Raw genomic sequence first — 19,136 nt, 5'->3', positions numbered from 1 at the left:
TACTTATTTACCTGTTTTAGAGTTTGAGCTGGTTTAAACTTAAATAATGTATCAATTGTTTTAATGACTTCTTAATGAGAAACATTCACATAAATGAACTAGAGCATGTCTGTAAGAAAGCTGATAAAGATCACTCCTGACATCAACTCAACCAAAGTAATATTCAATTCAATCTTTATTTAGTTAAAAAAAAAAAAAAGATCAAGATCCGTGCAAATACAAAATAAAATAAAATAACATAAATAAAATACAATTGTTGTAATGATGATAAATGGAATAAGTTCGTTAGTGCAAAAAGCTTGAGTAAACATCTGTATAAAATATCTGTAAAAGTGAACATCTGTATAAAATATCCGTAAATAAATATAAACTGTTTAAACTGTGAAAATAGGTATTGCTTAACAGCCAAAACAAAAGGAAGAAGAAGGAAATAGAAGAAGATGAAATAGATGGATGCATATATCAATAAATTAAACTTAAAGTAAGAATATTGTTGTGCAGTATGGAAACATTGGTATGTAACAGCAACATTAGAGTTATTGTCACAGCAGAGTCCAGATCTTCCTGATTGGAAGTATGAGAGTCCGTGAGTCTATCTGAAGGAGTGTGTTGGAAAACACAATTAAATGAACGTGTAACTCACTAGATTTTTCAGCCCTTCCATCATGTTTATGAGGGAGCATGAAGCATGTACAGATAACTATTACAGTTTCACAGCATGTTTCCTATTCCAGAAGGGAAATTACAGGTGCCAGTGGAGACATTTTAATATTGTTACGATGATGAAAACCCATCAGATGTTCTGTTTTATGAGTTTCTCATTAGCCTGTGTGACTAGTTACTTGAATTGATCGTGTTCTGATGGTGGAAGCTTCAGGAATTAAAAAAAAAAAAGAGCTCCATGGCTTCAATAAATGGCAAGAATATTACTGTATTCATCTGGATACTGAGACAAAAATATTTGATTATGTTCATGAAGTTAATATCTCCTGGGATTGTGGAATAGCTAAGTGGCTGCAAAATGTTTGAGAATCCCTGTCATGATCAGAATGACCACTGGGTCTGTAGTGTAATGCTGTGAAAGTGAATTCGGCTTGTTAGGGGTTAATGTGGAGCTTTACTATCCAGCTAGCTATCCAGACAAACCGCCCGTTTCTCTAAAATCACGTTTGTGATCTTTATAAATAAAAGACATTATAAAATCCATTAGGGTTGAACCCTAGATCTTTTGTGCATGTGTGCTGCTTAAGAATGCAGTACAGTACAGTCGCTTATAGCTGTGAAGCACAGAGTAAGTGCACGTTGAGACACGCGTGGGTTCAGTATTAGCTCTCTGGCAGGCAGCAATGGAGGATACGCTACTCATAGGAATATGTGACGGCGCTATAGAGAAGAAGAAAGACACTTATTATTACACTAATAAAATTGGAGGATGTGCGGTAAGATTTTTTTTCTTCAGTTTTGGTGTTAGCTGTCGTGTTAAAAGTGCTAGGTTGCTACAGACAAGCATGAGTTATCTGTTTGCTAGCTAGCTGTGTGTTAGCATCGGTGCTGACTTAGCTGTGTAATATAGCTAGCTAACACGTGTGTATAGGTTTAATAGTGGAATTATCAGGAATCTAGACAGCTACTGGAATAAACACTCTCCGCTTATATATGTGATATATGTTAACATACTGTGTTCACGTCTTAAAGAAAAAATATTATAGATCTCGTTTAAAAACCTAAAGCTGGTAGCTTACAAAAAAAAAGCGTCAAGCCTGGTTCCGGTTGGGTCAGTGATACACCGGATGTGTCGTTTAAGCTCCGCGCTTAAAGTCTCGGGTTCGAGTCCATACATACTTTTGTTTTCCACATAGTTTTGTATTAAAGCACACAATTTACATTTAAGACATAATAATATGATAGATAATACACGTAACACCTAATCATCATTATAATTAATAATAAGTATACATATTGTCAAATCATAAAAATAAGCAGGTTGTAAATATCAGCTTGAATCTAATGTGTTTATTCAGTGTAAAATGTTATTAATGTATATTTAATGTGTTCTTATGTTACATATGTTATTATATTATTGCATAAATGATTAGACTGATCAGGCATAACATTATGACCACCGGCCTAATATTTTTGTTGGTCCCCCCTTTTGCTCCCAAAACAGCCCTGACCCGTCGAGGCATGGCCTCCACTAGATCCCTAAAGGGGTGCTGTGGTATCTGGCACTATGATTTTAGCCGCAGATCCTTTAAGTCCTGTAAATTTCTAAGTAGGGCCTCCATGGATCGGACTTGTTTGTCCAGCACATCCCACAGATGCTCGAATGGATTGAGATCTGGGGGATTTGGAGGCAAAGTCAACACCACAAATTCGTTTTGCTCATCAAACCATTCCTGAACCATTTTTGCTTTGCGGCACAGTGCATTATCCTGCTGAAACAGGCCACCGCCATCAGGCCACAGCCGTTTTCATGAAAGGGTACATGGTCTGCAACAATGCTTAGGTAGGTGGTACATGTCAAAGTAACACCAAAATGGAGGGCAGGACCCAAGGTTTCCCAGCAAATCATTGCCCAAAGCATGAAACTGCCTCTGCCGGCTTGCCTTCTTCCCATAGTACATCCTGCTGCCATGTGTTCACGTGGTAAGTGACACACACACTCAGCCATCCACATGGTGTAAAAGAAAACCTGATTCATCAGATCAGGCCACCTTCTTCTATTGATCCGTATTCCAGTTCTGATGCTAACGTGCCCATTGTTGCCACTTTCGGCGGTGCAAAGGGGTCAGCATGGGTACCCTGACTGGTCTGCAGCTATGCAGCCCCATACACAACAAACTGCAGTTCACTGTGTATTCCGACACCTTTCTATCAGAACCAGCATTAACTTCTTCAGCAATTTGAGCAACAGTAGCTCGTCTGTTGGATCGGATCACACGGGCCAGCCTTTACTCCCCACAGGCATCAATGAGACTTGGCCGTCCACGAGCCTTGGCCAGTTCACCACCGTTCTTTCCTTGGACCACTTTTGATAGATACTGACCAAATCCTTACACTTGCCCATTTTTCCTGCTTCTAACACATCAACTTTGAGGACAAAATGTTCACTTGCTGCCTAATATATCCGACCCACTAACATGTGCCATGATGAGGAGATAATCAGTGTTATTTACTTCACCTGGCAGTGGTCATAATGTTATGTCTGATCAGTGTATGTACAGAGAGGGTTAGTACATTATTGTGGAAATTATTTATATATACATAAGTATTATCTGGGTGTAATAATGTCATTGCGTATTTGCATGATCTGAAAAAAACAACAACAACTTTTAATCAAATAAATCCAGGCCAGGTTTTAAGTGTAACTCTTGGCTTCCCCTGTGTGTCCATGCAGTGCATCACTAACATGTATTGTTTCAATTCTTTCAGGACTTGATCCCTGGTGTATCTAAAGCATATAACCAGTGCGCACTTTGTGGTGGGTTCCTTAGTCATGTTGTTCAAATATACTGCCCTCTTGCGGCGTCTCCATATCACCGCACCATTAATGTGTTTGCCTGCACAGCTCCACAGTGTCAGGGCAAGCTGGAAAGGTAAGCTAGGTTCAGGTTCCAGGTTCATTTGAAAATAAGAAAATTTGTTACAGTTTTCATGTTAATATTTTATTCTGTTGGATTGTTCCTATGCATAGCTGGAAAGTCCTCCGTTCACAGTGTTTGGAGTCTGAGATAAAAGAACCTTCAGCCGCTCAGAGCACTGATAAAACACCGGTTGCCACTACAGACTGGTGTGACGATGCCGATGACTGGGGAATGGACTCTGAGGAGAATTTGGGCAATGAACAGACTCATACCGCTCAACCTGAGACGGATAACCTTACAGCAAGCCTGGAAGTCAGTAGCAGACTTCAGGACCTGTGTATAAACAGGTCAGCAGATGGTGAAGATCCTGGACCAGCTACAGACACTCCCATCTTTCAGTCCTTCTACATCAGTGTGGTGGAGGAAGCAGACTTTGTAGGACAAAATGACCTGGAGCATGCCAACAGACTGCTGAAGGAGTATGAGGAGAGGGAAGGCAGGGCTGTCGGGGAGATTGCATGGTGAGAATAGTTTTCATGTTTTATTTTAGTATTTTAGGATACGGGTGCCACTGTGGCGTAGTGGGTAGTGTTGCACCCTCGTAGCTCCAGGGTCCCAGGTTTAATCCTGAGCTCAGGTTACTGTGGAGTTTAGCATCTTCCTGAGTCCTTTTGGCTTCTTGTGGGTGCTCCAGTCACCTCCCACCTCCTAAAAATTCTGCAAGATGTAATGCCATCTCTAAACTGCCCCTAGGTATCAATGATTATGTGTATGTGTCCACATGGTGCCCTGTGATGGACTGATAATCCCATCCAGGGTGCCAGGGTGTTATCCTTCCTCAAGGCCACTGTTTCTGGAAATAACATGACTATTCCAATCTATTGTGGATTAAACTGTGTTTGAGTGAAGGTCAATTCAATACAAAAGGTAGAGCCGTTTGATATGCCCATTAAAAATGGTGGTTAGTTGCTTATAATAGACATACTTACAATTGACTTACATCGTTTTTGTTGTTTTTCGACTGCATACTAAAAGGTTGGTGTTAATTTAAGCAGTGATACAAATGATTGCTCATTCTCAAAACCATGTTGCCCTGTTGTCTTGATGTGTTTACTTTTATGTGCCTCAAGTGTGATCTCAGTTAATAGAATCAAAGAGAGCACTAATAAGGAAAGGCTTAATGTTCAGGGGGAAAAAATACAGGCAACTTTGCACTTGCTCACGATTCTCTTCAGGGCAGATTCATTTAAAAAAAAAAAAAATAAGGAGAACCACAAGCCAAAATTAGTGAGCTTCTCTGGAGAATAGCAATCATGGTGATGAAGTTAATTCTCCCTTCGCTTGTCAGAGACGCAGGACCCCAGTCATATCTCGATGGATTTTGTATTAATCAGGACGTCTGGTTTTCCTCTAATTACAAACAGAACCTTTGCGTTTGAAGTCAATTGAATAAAGCTGAAGGCCATTTTATCCTTGTTAATGTTTGCTGCGATTGAGCGATGATTGCGGACAATGAAAAGCATATGACATTATCACCTGAACCGTGTTTCAGACATAACATCATAATGAACTAGTGTCATGATTATGCTGTGTTTCTATATTGATTCAATTTGGACATGACTTTATTTCTCTAATATTTGGGTTGTGTTGTTCAGCTGTGAAGGTGAAGGAGGGGAGGAGACATACGAAAAAGCCAAAGCCAAACACGGAGATGCGGTCTTCTCTAGTTTCATGAAGAGAATCTCTCTGTGTCCAGAACAAGTGCTTCGGTGAGTTTTGATGATGTTGATAACAGACAAAACTTTCAGGATGACTAGCAGTGTCCTCTGTTAAATCGCATGATTACTAATTGAGGTATCCTCTATAGTATACTAATGAGGTCTGGTTTTCAGTTCCCATGGAGAACTCTTGCCTTAAAGTGATGGTGTATGGCCTTTTTCAAGTTAATTTAGGGTAGCAGAAAACAGACATAGTAAATTACATGCATTATTACTAATGAGGCATGGAAAATAAATGGACCTCTACGATGTTTCATGGTCAGAAAGATTAGATAAAAATGACTGATTCTTTTAAACATCCTTTTTTTTTGTTGTTGGAAGATTAATATGCTTAAAGTTTTCACCTCCCGGCCCCTGACTCCATGTGAGCTTAATATTAGATGAAAGAATGCAAGACATAATAAACAATGAGTACAACCTCGGCTAGACCAGAAACAGCTATAGCAGATATTTTTATGTCTGGGGCATTACGATAATTATAGTGTAGGAAAATAATGATTTCCAGATATGAAAGAAAGTTTTAACATTCTTTCATTAACTGTAGTAATTCATATGTGTGTGTGTGTTTGGTTATTTGTAATGATGCTTCGATATAATTTTTTCCAGCTTGAGTACGAGTACATGTGTTTTGGTACTCATTGATGGTTTGCATTAATCAGTCAGGAGAGTCATGGAACATTTTATTTTAGCTGTTTATGTTTTCAGAGTTTAAATAGTCGCCATGGAAAGCACACGCCCGTCAGTTCATGGGCCTAGGCTACAAAGCTTATTCTTTATGTGGTTAGCGAGTTGATTTTAAATGACACTAATTAGCTGGCCATATTAGTTATCTAATAGCTATATTACATCTTGGCTCGAGTAGGATTGCAGTGAAGAAGAGCAGGTTTTAATCCACTACAGAAAAGTGCTTCTGTACAGATCTAGTAACAGTAGATTTTCATTGTAAACTCCTGGTTAACTGAATCCAGGGTTATCTTGTTTGATGTTGTACACAATTTCATAATTTCTTTCTGGTCCTGGATATTCATAGATTTATACACTGATCAGGCATAACATTATGACCATCTGCCTAATATTGTGTTGGTCCCCCTTTTGCTGCTAAAACGGCTCTGACCTGTCAAGGCATGGACTCCACTAGATCCCTGAAGGTGTTCTGTGGTATCTGGCACCAAGATGTTAGCAGCAGATCCTTTAAGTCACCACACAAGAGCTGCAGTTTTGGAGATGCTCTGATCCAGTCATCTAGCCATCACAATTTGGCCCTTGTCAAACTCCTTACACTTGCCCATTTTTCCTGCTTCTAACACATCAACTTTGAGGACAAAATGTTGACTTGCTGCCTAATATATCCCACCCACTAACATGTGCCAGGATGAGGAGATAATCAGTCTTATTCACTTCACCTGTCACTGTTCGTAATGTTATGATTTGAGAGAGTTTGACAAGGGCCAAAGTATGATGGCTAGACGACTGGATCAGAGCATCTCCAAAACTGCAGCTCTTGTGGGGTGTTCCCGGTCTGCAGTGGTCAGTATCTATCAAAAGTGGTCCAAGGAAGAAACAGTGGTGGACCGGTGACAGGGTCATGCTTGTCCAAGGCTCATTGATGCACGTGGGGAGCGAAGGCTGGTCTGTGTGAGCCGATGCAACAGACAAGCTACTGTTGCTCAAATTGCTGAAGGCGTTAATGCTGGTTCTGATAGAAAGGTGTCAGAATACACAGTGCATGATGGGTCAGGGCTGTTTTGGCAGCAAAAGAGGGACCAACACAATATTAGGATTCCCAGAGTCAAGAGTCCAAATTCATGTTATGTGTTCAGTCAGACCAATGCCTGTATCTTTATCACTTCACCTCTAGTTATATGTATTCTTTCTGGATCTTACAGGTACAGTTGGAGTGGGACACCCTTATTTATAATGGAACCTCCTTCAAATATGAATCAGATGATGCCTCCTTGTGCACACTGTGGCAGTCCTAGAGTTTTTGAATTTCAGTTAATGCCAGCACTGGTCAGCTTGCTCCGCAGTGCACATTTAAGTTCAGGTTTGTCTCATGAATTCTGTATGTACTGTATTTTATCTGAACTTTATTTTAACACTTTAATCACACTAGTTCTAGGATTAAGGTCTTATCTGAATGTGAGATTTGACACCTTTTTTTTTTTTATTTGTTTTTGAAACTTATGTACCATTAATGTGTCATGAACAGCAACATTAAGATTTGGAATTTATCCCATGTTTCCACTTATAATTATTTAGAAATAAAGTGCATGCATATTACAGGGTTTTCCTTGAACTTCCCGTTTCAAGGAAATGACACAAAAATGCAAAGCACACTAGATCAAAACCCTCATAAATATAAAATGTTAACATGTGTGTTGTAGAGACTGGTAATTAACTCTCTCTCTCTCTCTCTCTCTCTCTCTCTCTCTTTCTCTCTCTCTGCCTTCACAGAGCTTGCAGTTGAGTTTGGAACTGTTTTGATTTATACCTGCAGAGACAGTTGTTGGACATCTGGATCAAGCAGTCCTATTGAGGAATTCCCCTTTGTACAAACTGATCCTGACCAAAAGCTCTTTAAATGATGGCAATAAACCATAAATTAACACAATGTGTTTCTTTTTTATTTATAATTTATTTAGATTTTAAATCACAAAATAATTAATTTTATTAGCCAACTTTTACAACAAAATAATGGGTCTGGCAAGTTACATATGGTATAAAATCCACTTTTTTTTCTTCAAATGACATTTAGAAATAAGGATCCAGAGGAACTGCACAAATAAGATACGTTTTCTTTGTTTGTCACATATACATTACTGCACATTGAAATGGTTCTTCGCATAACCCATCCTGAGGGGTTGGGGTCGGAGCGCAGGGTCAGTCATGATACAGCACCGCTGGAGCAGGGTGGGTTGGGGGCCTTGTTTAAGGGCCCAACAGTGGCAGCTTAGCAGTGCTGGGACTTGAACCCTGATCTTGACCCAGAGCCTTAACCACTTGAGCTACTCTAGATCATCTTATTTGTTTTCTTATGATGATCTAGAGAACATAACCTGTGCACAAAAAGTGATTATAAAAGAAATGGATAACGTGTGTGAACAGCAAAGGACATCCCAGTGTAATATGGATTAGTGAGTTAGGAGGTGACAACATATCCAGTTGAATCAGAGTAATGTAATACAATATGTGTGTGTATAGTAAGGTACAAATACAGTTGGACAAGTGTATCACTAACACAATATAGTGATAAAGTACAGAAATTATTAGCTTCTATCTGATGTTTTGCATAAGTTAGCATTATTAAACTATTATTCATGTGCCACTGAAAATCTCTTTTCAGATTTCCATCAAAGTATTGCTGTTATGTCAATAGCAGAAGTGTCCAGTTTTATCCAGGTATGTCCAGTGTGAATGTACGTTTTCATTTCAAACAAGCCACAACTCATAGTATTTTGAAAGCCAGGATCAACTGGTTAAACAGGTGGACTCCTGCTAGACTGTAATGAAAACCAATGTCCAGTGTTGAAACTGAATTGAACTGAAAACTGAAAAAAAAAAAAAAAAACCACTCCAGCCCTCCACAGATAGGACAGACTGGACACCCTGGCCTATAGACTAGATCTTTTAAGTCTAGTGCTGGTTTGTTAAATTTTGAAATTGTAGATATATGACCTTGACCTGGAAACGTACACTATTTCTAGATATCAGTGAATAACAATCTGAGATTTTGTAAGAGCAAAAAATCTACGAAGAAGATACAGTTACTGTCTGTGCAGGGTCTCGCATGTTTTTATCATGTTCATATGGTTTTCTCCCACATCCCAAGAATATCCCAGTACACAGATTCATTCACCTTCAGCATTCACTGCTTCAATTATGGTGGGTCCAGAGCCTATCCCTGGAAGGGACACATGTTTATTGCTATCTAATACTATACCAATAAAACTTGGACAGTGGAACCTTGCCATATGAATTTAATTTGTTCTGGAGGCGAGTTCTTAAGGTGAAAACTTTTGCGAAATGAATTTCCCTATAAGAAATAATGTAAATGCAGATAATCCATTGCAGCCACTCAAAAATACTAACAATATTACCAATACGAAGTGTGACTAAACTGAAACAAATTGGAGTGGATCAGAGCATCTCCAAAACCGCAGCTCCTGTGGGGTGTTCCCGACAGTCTGCAGTCTGCAGTGGTCAGTATCTATCAAAAGTGGTCCAAGGAAGGAACAATGGTGAACTGGCGACAGGGTCATTGATGGACGTGGAGAGTGAAGGCTGGCCTGTGTGGTCAGATCCAACAGACGAGCTACTGTTGCTGAAATTGCTGAAGAAGTTAATGCTGGTTCTGATAGAAAGGTGTCAGAATACACAGTGCATGACGGGTCAGGGCTGTTGTGGCAGCTAAAGCGGGACCAGCATAGTATTAGGCAGGTGGTCATAATGTTATGCCTGGTCGGTGTAAATTGAACATGAGACACAGACAGCAATCTAAACTCGGAATCAAAGTGGAGACCCTGAAGCTATGAGGTGCTACACAGTCATTTACATACACATTACATAGTCAGTTCAGCAGGCTGACCGCAGGTTTCCAAACCTGAGATAACTACGGAGCTTTATTTGTTTCGAGGTGCAGGAGAAGTTGCAGTACTGCTGGTGTCCTGTCCAGCTTTAGGGCGCAGTGGAGCTCAGAGGAAGGTGTGGAGCTCGTGCAGAGTCTCTTCTCTCGCGAGGAAGGACGCCATTACCGAAATCCCTACAAAACAACACGAGAATTCATCATTCACACGGTAATATAACCCGATGTGGCACAGCAGCGGTCTGCCGGGACTGGCGCACTCGCGTTGAGCCACAACTTTACCCATTTTAAAATGAAACATAGCGATTGACCTCATTGTTTTTTCGTGCTTTTCATGTGTGTAATGTCGCGGGACAGCTCCAGGCCTTTTTTAACACTGCATCTACTCGCTGTCTTTGCGTTATTGTTGCACGCGCTGCTGAGACTTAGCGCGCGCCGGCTAACATGTTAGCCGTGTTTAGCTTTAGCTACAGTTAGCACGGGGCGATTTGTTATGTAGTTTTTATTTCTTATTGCGCAAATATGCTGAGATGATCAAGAGACACGTCTTGTGGGAGTGCTTGTTGGTCAGCGCTGTATTAAAATGTTTATAGTTCGGGAAACAGAACTACGTAGAGTAACTAGCTACCTAGATTGCTAGGCTAGTTTTGCTAGTTGTTTAGCTTTGCTGGCTAACGCTTGTTGTGGATTTGAAGCGTATTATAAAGCATATTCGCTTTTAGTGCGTTCTCTCTCTCTCTCTCTCTCTCTCTCTCTCTCTGTGTGTGTATGTGTATTAGCAAAAATGAGCAGCTAATAGACTAGCTGCTGTTTTCCACATGAGTTAGCTACATGATCAGCATTAGACTCTTCACAGCACCCGAGGTTTCCACTGACCTTGTGTGCTATTCGACGCTTGCTAGTGGTTAATAAAGATCTTGTACCCACAATTAAGACCTTTTGAATTAAGTAATTTTATCCGCTTATTATATTATAGATGAGCTTTTTATTAAATAACGCATTTGTGCAGTCTTTTATTATGTGCTGTCTCTTGTTTATTATAGCCTCTAGAATTAGTGCCGCTGTGAGAACGTAGAGCTTTGATATTCTTCCATTTCTTATAACATTACTGATATGTTTTGCGAAGATTTTGAAGAAATAAAATGATTCTGGATGTTATAAAGGTCGCAGATTGATTTAAGAGGTTATCAGAGGTTTAGAGGGGAATGAGAGTGAGTTGGGAATGGGTGGGCTGTTCAGTAGCCCAGTACATATTTACTAATATAAACACAATCTAAACATTACATTTCATGGCTATTGTTCAAAAGTTATATTCTAGCTTTTTCTTGTTATTTTCTGCTTTTGATTAAGCTCATTTGAAACCAGTGTGTTTGATAATAGTCTATTGTGATTCACTGTAACACACAGAGCCCACACTCAGGCAGTAAGCCATACATTTGCATCTCTAAATCACATCTATGTAGTAACACAATCAGCTGATCAGAGGTTGTGAGATCAAATCCTGGCCACAACCAAACTGCCTTCTTGCCCCTTGAGCAAAGCCCTGAACCTTCACATATTCAGCTTTATCGTGAATAGTGTTGGATAAAAGTAAATGTCAAATGAGTAAATGTAAACGTTTGGTCAGATATTGATTGGTATTTGGGTTTCATTTGTTACTACTACTTACTGTAATTCATTTCATTAACAGTTCTTTATCACAGCTCACTCTATTGAGAACAAACACTATATCGGCAAAAGTTTTAGGGCACCGCTCCAAATCATTGAATTCAGGTGTTGTTTTTCAGAGGTTGGGCTCAGCCCCTTCGTTCCAGTGAAAGGAACTCTTAATGCTTCAGTATACAAAGACATTTTGGTCAATTTCATGCTCCTAACTTTTTGGGGATGACCCCTTCCTGTTCCAACATGACTGTACACTAGTGCACAAAGCAAGGTCCATAAAGACATAGATGAGTGAGTTTGGTGTGGAGGAACTTCACAGAGTCCTGACCTCAACCCGATAGAACACCTTTGGGATGAATTAGAGCAGAGACTTCCCGTCCAACATCAGTGCCTGACCTCAACCCGATAGAACACCTTTGGGATGAATTAGAGCAGAGACTTCCCGTCCAACATCAGTGCCTGACCTCACAAATGCGCATCTAGAGGAATGGTCAAAAATTTCCGATGAACACACTCCTAAACCTTGTGGAAAGCCTTCCCAGAAGAGCTGAAGCTGTTATAGCTGCAAAGGGTGGGCCAACTCCATATTACTTTCATGTGCATGTAAAGGCAGACGTCACAGTTTTGGAATGGCTCAGAGTCTCCACTCTAATTCATCCCAAAGGTGGGGCAGGAAAGGTGGGGCAGAACAGGAAGGGGTCATCCTCAAATGGTTCCCACAAAGTTGGGAGCATGAAATTGTCCAAAATGTCTTGGTATGCTGAAGCATTAAGAGTTCCTTTCACTGGAACTAAGGGGCCAAGCCCAAACCCTGAAACACAACACCTGAATTCAATGATTTAGAGGATTGTCCCAAAACCATAGGCAGTATCAGAACATTAAAAAAGGCCCTATGTAAAAGTGCAGGTTGTGACTTAACAGTGGCTTGAATATATAGTTAAGGTGATCTGCAAATAGTTAGAGCTGGACATAGTAACTAGAAATTATTAACAACAGGACAAATCTAATAATCTGTTCTAATTTAGTTAATGATAAAGCAAATCTTGGTAGTTTCGGTTTTAAGCTTTTATATTTACAGTTTTAAGTAACTTACAGAAGTGTTTTATATTCTCCATCCAAATCAAGTCATCATGCTAGTTAAAATAGGTCAAAGTCTGAAATAAGACGCTGTTAGAGACGGGTTCATATTATAAGTTGGTATTGCATCAAACATAGTATACATGTTTGGCTCCTGCTGAGAATATAATAATTCAAATGGAGACTGAGGCACTGAAATCTCGAACATATTTTCTTTTGACGTAATTCACTGGCCAGCTAACCAGCGCCTCACCCTATCACTGCCATATGTGACTCTTTCCCAAGTGGCTTTTGCAAAGTTGGAAGCACATAATTGTTCAGAACATTTTTGTTCAACCCCACACTGTAACTTCTGACCCAAACCTGTTCCAGCATGACAGTACTCCTGCGCATAAAGTGTGATCCATAAAGACATGGTCTTCAGAGTAAATGTGGATGAACTAGAGTGCAAAAATCACTGACCTCAACCCCACTGAACAAACTTTAAGATGAACTGGAACGTACACCAGGCCTCCTCACTCGATTGTATTCACTCATGTTACTTAATTATTTTGGAATAGATACATATAGGTGTGATGGTTGGCTGTCCACATACTTTTGGTCATATCTACAGTAAAATACAATACAGTACACTAACAGTAAGCAAACTTAGTAGACATGGACATAAAAAATGGCACTTTAAATGGCAGGAGTATAGAGGCATGTCACTAACACATAGCTATATAAATAAAATAAATAGTTTGAACAGAGTAAGTTTAAGTACATGTTTTTCTCATGTTTCTATGACAAGTTAGTAACTCATTAAGGTAAGTTATACAATGAAATCGAGAGAAAACATCAGCTACATCAGGTCAATCTTCCCCAAGGGGCAGTGGCCACATCTGACTTTTGTCCAGTGGTGATAAGAAAGTATTGAAGCCTGTCATCATGTTAGATTTCACTCAGACCAGGGACAAGTGAGGTCATGCTATGGGAATAATTTTGCTTAAAAAATAGTTACAGATCTCTGTCATTGATAAATACAGATGAGTATAAATGGCCGAGTATATGTTTGATGGACAAAAATGGCAAGCCTCTGTGTCGGATATACCGTTTGTCCCACATCGTCCACACAGACTTGTTCCACGTTTGGTCACAGCATGAGGAATGAGAAAGCAGTCATAAAGCTTGGTGCTTGGGCGTCTGAATGATGATGAACTTATCTGGAAGGATTATTAATGAGGTGTTTATTGATGAAGGGTATTCAGGACTTGAAGCATCGGGGACATGGTAGCTTTGACTTCAAAGCTGAAACATCATGCCTAAAGGAATTAAGTGTGCATTTCTGAGATAAAGCATTTTTAAGCACTGAAGAAGAGTCCCTAGGGCTCGCAACTGACCGTTTCATACACGCAAAAAAAATGAGGGATGAGGGTTAAGCATGTTGTAGAGATTTTTAATAGTTGCATTATTTTTACTTCTCAGGCTTGAATGATGTCTGAGCAGGATCTGGTGGAGATCGTCCAGATTGCTGTGGCGGACTTAAACCATGAGGAAAATGATACAGGTAGAAAATCAATTCAGCTTCCTGTGGTTTTATAGACATTCCTTTCTATAACACTTGGCCAGTTTTCTATGCTTCCAGCAGCAGTATGTCAGTTGAATGTGAATAACTGTTACCTCCAGTGTCTTCAACCACTCAAGATGCACACTTTCCTTACATGTTAAAGTTAGGACGTTTTCCAGAATCTGCCACTGTGTCTGCAAATTTCAAACTTTATGGCTCAGAAAAAGTTAATAGGTTATTAACTGCTAATAAACTGGCTCACCTCTTATGCTGGTTCTTTTAGCACTGTGAGCATCTCCTGTTTAATTATGAAACAATTCTGGCCTTTTTAAAAAGCTGAACAGATGTTTTCTACATTTATTTTTGAGATACAGAAACAGTTTACTCAAAATCACACAGATTCTTTGCAATTTATTTTGCAGTATATAAATATATATTTATAATTTATTTTTATTGTACTTGACTGATATGTTTATGATTTGTTTAGATGTTCTGGAGAACCATGAGGATGCTGATAAGCCTGAGCGGAAGCGAGCGAGGATGGAAAGCAGTAACCAGGATGTGACTCTCAAAGTGAGATTAGCACTCGAGCTTCATTACTTATTATTACAGTTAATGTGTAGTCAAGCTTGAGGATGAATGGCTTATTCATCACCTACACCGTTCAGGCATAACATTATGAGCAGTGCCAGGTGAAGTGAATAACACTGATGATCTCCTCATCATGGCACCTGTTAGTAGGTGGGATATATTAGGCAGCAAGTGAACATTTTATCCTCAAAGTTGATGTGTTAGAAGCAGGAAAAATGGTCAAGAGTAAGGATTTGAAAGAGTTTGACGAAGGGCCAAAGTGTGATGGCTAGACGACTGGATCAGAGCATCTCCAAAACTGCAGCTCTTGTGGGGTGTTCCTGGTCTGCAGTGGTCAGTGTCTATCAAAAGAGGTCCAAGGTGGGGAGCGAAGGCTGGCCCGTGTGGTCCGATCCAAAAGACAAACTACTGTTGCTCAAATTGCTGAAGAAGTTAATGCTGGATCTGATAGAAAGCTGTCAGAATACACAGTGCATGATGGGTCAGGGCTGTTTCCGCAGCAAAAAGGGGACCAACACAATATTTGGCAGGTGGTCATAATGTTATGCCTGGTCAGTGTATATAAGGAGTAAAACGTAACAGGGAAAAATAACATCACATAGTAGCTGTTTAATACAAACGTTTAATTTGCCTTGCAGCCACCACTGTGTGACATGCGGTTTTAAGGGAAATTAATCAACAACTTCTGATTCAGTTTCAAGAATTCAACAGCTCTGCAGTGTAACACGACACTGTACTTTAATTTACTTGGCAAATCAAGGCCATTAAAATGAAGTATGTAAACATTTCTGATAGTTATCTTAGTGTGAGGTGTTCCAGTCAGATAAGGTTCGACTTGCCCTGACATATAAACACATGCACACAGTTTGGCTTGGATGTACTAGACCACGAGTCATGAAGAATGTAAGTAGAAGTAGAACGAGGCCTTACTGCTTTGCTGCCTCTGTTCTGGACAGCTTGCAGTCTATGTGGAACTCAATACAGATACATTGGGGACGTACACCAGGCCTCCTCAACAGTGGAATTTCTTCACCAGTCTGTATGTAATCTAAAGCTAAAAATAAGTTCTTGCAGCAAAACAGCGATCAAAAGAAGAATAAATCCAGAAATCAGCAACAGAGTGGCTCAAACACAATAAATACCACATTTCCAAATGGCCATATTTCACAGACATCAATCCCTTTGAAATTCTGTGCTATGATCTGAAGCAGGCTGTTCATAGGAAGAAAAGTATGGGTTTTTTTTTTTTGTAGAGAGGAACAGGTCACAGTGCCCCCCCCCGAATGTCGATCAGTACCGGTCAGCGCCTACACAAAATGTCTGGCTCAAGCTTTGCCAATAAAAGATTTTTTTAAATAATTAATAATTTGAGACTTTACATGCTTTTTCCGTCTGTACACTTGATTATTTAAACCGTTTGTCAGCGTAACATGTTTTTGTGTTTTCTTGTTTTTGTTTCTGTTAAATCTGACTTTTATATGTTATGACTTAGCGGAGATGAAGGCCAGATTACATTTTACGAGTAGTTTATGGAGAAATCCAGACAGTTCTAAAGCGGCCGTTCTAGGTAGATCAAAGTTTGATGAGAGGGTGACACGAGAGAGTAACATAATACTTTGATCGATGCTTGATCGTTTCCTCATGCGGGTCATCTCTCCGACTCTTTCCAGGCGATGCTGATGTCCATCAGCCAGGCTATTTGCCAGAGGTTGGACAACATGGAGGCGAAGCTGCAGGTGCTGGAGACAACATGTCGGGCCTTGGAGGAGAAGTTTGACACTGTGATGGGGAAAAACCCGGGGGCAATTCAGGTGCCAATGGTGGCTGGATCACCTTTCGGTGCTACCCAGACGTGTGACAAAGTGCGCTGGTGAGCCAAGCATGAATATCATCTTGTATGACATGAAAACATGACTTTAGTTTCTCTAACAGCTTCCTGATGGTTGTGTCGTCAGTGTGGTGCCGCAGACCAACGTGGTAATGAGCAATGAACGTCCAAAACCGGGCCAAGAGGAGTCTCTCCCTCGCACCACAGACTCACTGGAGAATCTTCTCAGCAAGTGAGGTTCTTGTGATTGTTGTTCTGTTCATGTATTCGGATAACTAAATATCTGCACATTTATTAAAAGATCAGTCATCATTCTTGTTATAGTTTTACTACAGCTGCAAATGCACAGGATGTAAACAAGAAACTAGTTTGAGTTCAGAGACCTTGTTTTAATTCGTTCCTGGTTTTTAGATTGTAATTAATATAATCGAGTGTGTCCTGAAAAATCATCTTACATCTTAAATCATCTTTTTGTAATATGTTTAGTGAATCAGTAACAACTGAATATTTGGCTTACAGTACGGTTGGCAGAGGGAAACACAAAACAATCGTCTTAAAGGTTCCTGGGCCAGAAGAGAGTCAGGAAGAGCAGGATAGCGGATCAGAAGCCAGCGACTCTGTGTCTAATAGCGGCCAGTCCTCAACGCAGAACACCAACAACGTTACACTCATCACCCTTAACTCAGAAGGTGAGAGGCTGCATTTAGACGACAGCGAGAAAATGCTTCGAATACACTTGGCTTCTTTACCTGAGCTGGTTCATGTCTTTTTATAGATACTATATGGTAAGTGGCACTGAGAGGAGTAATGTGTATGAATGTGGTGCAAAATGTGTGTGTGTGTGTAATAATCACTATCCTGGGTGGTCAGGAAAATCTGTAGGCTTTTTAACTGTCTCATCAAGTAAACGTCTGTAATATCGTCATCAGGAGATTTGTGCTTAGGGGGAAAAAATGAAAAATCCTATTTCCTGTTAATCAGAGGCGAGACAGATGTTAAGATGTGAAGTGATTTTGTGAAATTGATTAGCTTAGGTTTGAGGCTGTTTTTGTGTATTGAAAGCAGTTTCTGGCTATTTTGGGTCTGTCGTATGCCTCTAGCTTCAGGAATGGGCTTCAGCTAACAAGGCTGGTTCTGATTGAAAAGCCTCTGCTTTTGCTTTTATTATCTGCTGTCAGGATTGTGGTTTCTGAGAGGCTTTGTTCAATTCACATCCATTCCTGTGCATATATATCCGATTATTTGAAGCTGTGAATTTTCATGACAGCGTTTTAGAAGCTTCAGGGCACCATGTGGTTTGCTTGCTTTTTTTAACAAAAATTTTTTTTAAGAAAACGTTTGTTCTTCTTCGTTCCACATGTCTTTCCTGCTTTCAACTTTTTGTCATTATCAGTCACGTCTTGGCTCCGTCTGTCAGCTTGGACTGGAGCTGACTTCTCAGGAACAAGCCTATCGCACCAGTTATCTTTATCTCTGTCAACAGCATCCGTTTTCTCTTATCAGTCAGACGTCTCTGTGCTTTTCACTGATTTTCTGCTGGATGCATTAGACAAAATGGACCCACTCTGGACCCACTGATATTATCATTAATCATCATTTACAGAATGTCTGGCACATTCTTTTTGAGAATAATCTTGGTGCAACAAGAAGGAGGACGGAGAGAATATCGTTAATCGTGGTTCATTATATTGTAGTTTACACAGTGTTTGAAAAATCATAAAAGTACTACCTGTTACTCTGCATGTCATTAAGTCCTGAATAGTAAGAATAGTCGTGTGGGTTTTTTTTTTCCCCCACTTCCCCTCTCTAGGTATAAATATTAACCACCAGGGGGCAGTTTTGTATCAGGGCCATAAACATTATGAACCTCTCTGCCACATGAATATGTCGTCTTCAGATTTTTCTATAATTGGGTTGGGAGTTAGTGGATACATTCGCAATATTTTCTTTATCCCTAATTAGTCTTATTTCTTCAAAGACATGCACTTGTCTGCTAGTTGTCAGGCAATATACTATGTGCATAGCAAGTCATAGACACAGAGACTAAATAAACAATTACTACATTTGTGTATTATAAACAGTGAAGTGAATAAACTATCCTACCTAATATAAAACATAGTAGAAGAATAAACAGGGTGATTTAATGCCATGTTTCCCAAGCCTGTCCCTCCTCCACATTTTTGCCCGATTACGGATCCTGGAGTACCAGCTTGTCTGTGTTCCTAATCACTTGGTTCATGTGGTTTATTGCAGGACTGAACACATTTGCTGCTTCCCTCTAGATCTGTCACACTTATTATATGAATGAATAAAGATGTTTTATTTCAGCTGTGTGCTATAATTTTATTTATACCACCATTTCCCCTTTAGGACCCTAAAAATGTTACCATATCTTATTGAAGTCAGAAGATTTTGATTCATTTTCTATAGTAACAGCTCTGACTGTAAGGACTGATGAATGCGCTCATCTTAATATGTTATCATTTCC

General features: G+C 39.8%; 2 protein-coding genes across 4 annotated transcripts in view; both read left to right on the top strand.

Annotated features, from left to right (window-relative positions):
* The first annotated feature begins 1,084 nt into the window (after window positions 1-1,084).
* Window positions 1,085-7,965, top strand: pdcd2l (programmed cell death 2-like). The gene is made up of 6 exons (XM_058407483.1): window positions 1,085-1,439; window positions 3,433-3,596; window positions 3,695-4,105; window positions 5,240-5,353; window positions 7,249-7,406; window positions 7,817-7,965. The coding sequence occupies exons 1-6, from the start codon at window positions 1,347-1,349 to the stop codon at window positions 7,945-7,947; spliced, it is 1,071 nt and encodes a 356-aa protein (XP_058263466.1). The 5' UTR covers window positions 1,085-1,346; the 3' UTR covers window positions 7,948-7,965.
* Window positions 7,966-10,040: 2,075 nt separating this feature from the next.
* banp (BTG3 associated nuclear protein) overlaps window positions 10,041-19,136 on the top strand; it is a 45,655-nt gene continuing 36,559 nt past the window's right edge. Inside the window, exons 1-6 of one of the 3 annotated variants that reach the window (XM_058408360.1) lie at window positions 10,041-10,155; window positions 14,148-14,229; window positions 14,717-14,802; window positions 16,491-16,631; window positions 16,753-16,880; window positions 17,168-17,337. In XM_058408360.1, the coding sequence (XP_058264343.1) occupies window positions 14,154-14,229; window positions 14,717-14,802; window positions 16,491-16,631; window positions 16,753-16,880; window positions 17,168-17,337 (601 nt within the window). In that variant the 5' untranslated portion in view covers window positions 10,041-10,155; window positions 14,148-14,153. Of the gene's footprint in view, window positions 10,156-12,412; window positions 14,230-14,716; window positions 14,803-16,490; window positions 16,691-16,752; window positions 16,881-17,167; window positions 17,338-19,136 lie in introns of those variants that run through there. The other 2 variants (XM_058408358.1, XM_058408359.1) reach the window with 2 other exon arrangements.

The sequence above is a fragment of the Hemibagrus wyckioides genome, linkage group LG14 (genome assembly GCF_019097595.1).
Source record: "Hemibagrus wyckioides isolate EC202008001 linkage group LG14, SWU_Hwy_1.0, whole genome shotgun sequence".
NCBI lineage: Eukaryota > Metazoa > Chordata > Actinopteri > Siluriformes > Bagridae > Hemibagrus > Hemibagrus wyckioides.
The sequence above is the reverse complement of the archived record's forward strand: the minus strand, read 5'-3'. Positions and strand labels throughout refer to the sequence as shown.